The sequence below is a fragment of the Coffea arabica genome, chromosome 2e, assembly GCF_036785885.1.
Source record: "Coffea arabica cultivar ET-39 chromosome 2e, Coffea Arabica ET-39 HiFi, whole genome shotgun sequence".
Classification (NCBI taxonomy): Eukaryota; Viridiplantae; Streptophyta; class Magnoliopsida; order Gentianales; family Rubiaceae; genus Coffea; species Coffea arabica.
The window spans coordinates 68,730,438-68,732,322 of record NC_092313.1 but is presented as its reverse complement, the minus strand read 5'-3'; the positions used below and the strand labels follow the sequence as shown (position 1 = coordinate 68,732,322).

The 1,885-nt window shown below is 41.0% G+C and overlaps 1 protein-coding gene across 1 annotated transcript; it reads left to right on the top strand.

Moving 5' to 3' along the window:
- On the top strand, positions 1-1,032 carry LOC113729395 (serine/threonine/tyrosine-protein kinase HT1-like). The gene has a single exon (XM_027253694.1). It carries the CDS (start codon positions 1-3, stop codon positions 1,030-1,032), a length of 1,032 nt encoding a protein of 343 aa, XP_027109495.1.
- The last annotated feature ends 853 nt before the right edge of the window (positions 1,033-1,885 follow it).

Here is a 1,885-nt window from a genome sequence, read left to right as displayed (position 1 = left end):
ATGGCATCTTCCGAAACAGTAGAGGATGATGATCGCTGGCACGAGCAGGTAGACCTTTCCAAGTTGCTTCTTGGGCCGAAACTTGGTGAAGGGACGCATGGAAAAATTTACTGGGGCAATTACAATGATGAGTCCGTTGCTGTAAAAGTAAGCAAAGTTCCAGATGATCCTGATTGCGATGAAAAAAGGGATATACATGGTACAGTAGAGAAGAAGTTCAACCAAGAATCTGCTCTCTTGCTTCGTCTCCACCACCCGAATGTTTTGAAGTTCGTAGGGGTTTGGAGACAGCCACCAGTTTTTGGGATCATCACTGAATATCTATCAGGGGGTTCCTTGAGGTCGTACCTGAACAAGATTGAGCACCAACATAAATCTGTTCCCTTGCCTACACTAGTCAGTATGGCCTTGGATATTGCTCGTGGGATGGCGTACATTCACTCGCAAGGCATTGTTCACAGGGATCTCAAGCCAGATAACGTACTAATCAGCGAAGATTTCCATCTGAAAATTGCTGATTTTGGTGATGCTTGTGAGGAAGCTCACTGCCATCTTCTCGCTGATCGCGCGGGAACTCTTCGGTGGATGGCCCCTGAGATGATGAAGCAGAAGAAATCCTACAACAGGAAGATTGATGTGTATAGTTTTGGACTAATGTTATGCGAGATGATTGCTGGAACAATTCCATTCGAAGGCATGGCTCCAGAAGCAGTCGTTTTTGGCGTGCTAAACAAAGATCTGCGACCTACAGTACCTCAGCGTTGTCCTCCTGCAATGAGAGAACTAATTGTGCAGTGCTGGTCCTCCAATCCTGGGAAGAGGCCAGAATTTTGGCAGATTGTCAAAGTTTTGGAGAAGTTTGAGACTTCACTGGCTTCTGAAGGATCCTTGAATAATTTGGTGCTAAATCTCACTTCTCAGCATGGTAAGAAGAGGCTGCTTCTCCATTGGATCCAAAAGCTTGATCCCATTCATCACTCGGATAAATTGATCAACACTGCCTATAATAGGAGGCCGATAATGGTTTCTTGATAATTGCATATTGTAAATTCAGTTAGATTCTATTGTAAATTAGATTCTTTTTTAAATTGTAGCTTGCTGTCTCTATGTTTTAGGCCGCAGGCAGTGAGATGAATTGTTATGTAACCTTGCTTTTATCATCAATAATATACGACAGGACTTTTTCAACTGTAACTACAAATTTCTCTGCAATTCGGTAATCAAACAATTATCCTACTAATTGGTCATTTTTTGCAAGTGTGTATGTCCAACGTAGATATTTCAAAAGAAAATTTATCAATTAGTTTTTCTAAACTCTGAAGTGTTACGTTATCAAACAAATTGCAGAACCTCCTTGACTCAAAGCAAATTCAATCAATTGTAGTATGTATTTATATCAGACATGAAAAGGTGAGTGGATTTCTCAAAAGATCTTAACGTGTATTCACATATTGCACATGTTAGTTAGACTTCTTCGGTATTACTGACTACGAAAGTTGAGTTCTGGATTCTAGATGGATGTTGATCAGCAAAGCTGAAAATAGTGCTTCCTCCTGTGAATAAGACTAAGCTCTCAAAGTCATAAATTTGTGCAGCAGTAGTGGGGAACGAATCATCTGTATTTGAAATAACTGTCCTCCCGTCAGTTTCCAACATGTTCACAATTTGATTCATGGTTGGCCTGGCATAGTGGCATGTAAGAGAGGATGAACAAAAAGAATCGCTGCCAGAACATGTTTCTCCATTACTTCTGGGGGGTCTATATCAAGCAACTTTTCATCATTAATTCCCAGAGCTCGACCTTCCCTCACAACTGACTATGCCAATCTGTCAAAAGCAAAGCCTGATGATCTTTGTTAATCGAAATAACTGCTTCCTTGCCACT

What these genes read in the sequence shown, in the direction of transcription:
- LOC113729395 (XM_027253694.1), top strand. Translation starts at nt 1, where the DNA reads ATGGCATCTTCCGAAACAGTAGAGGATGATGATCGCTGGCACGAGCAG.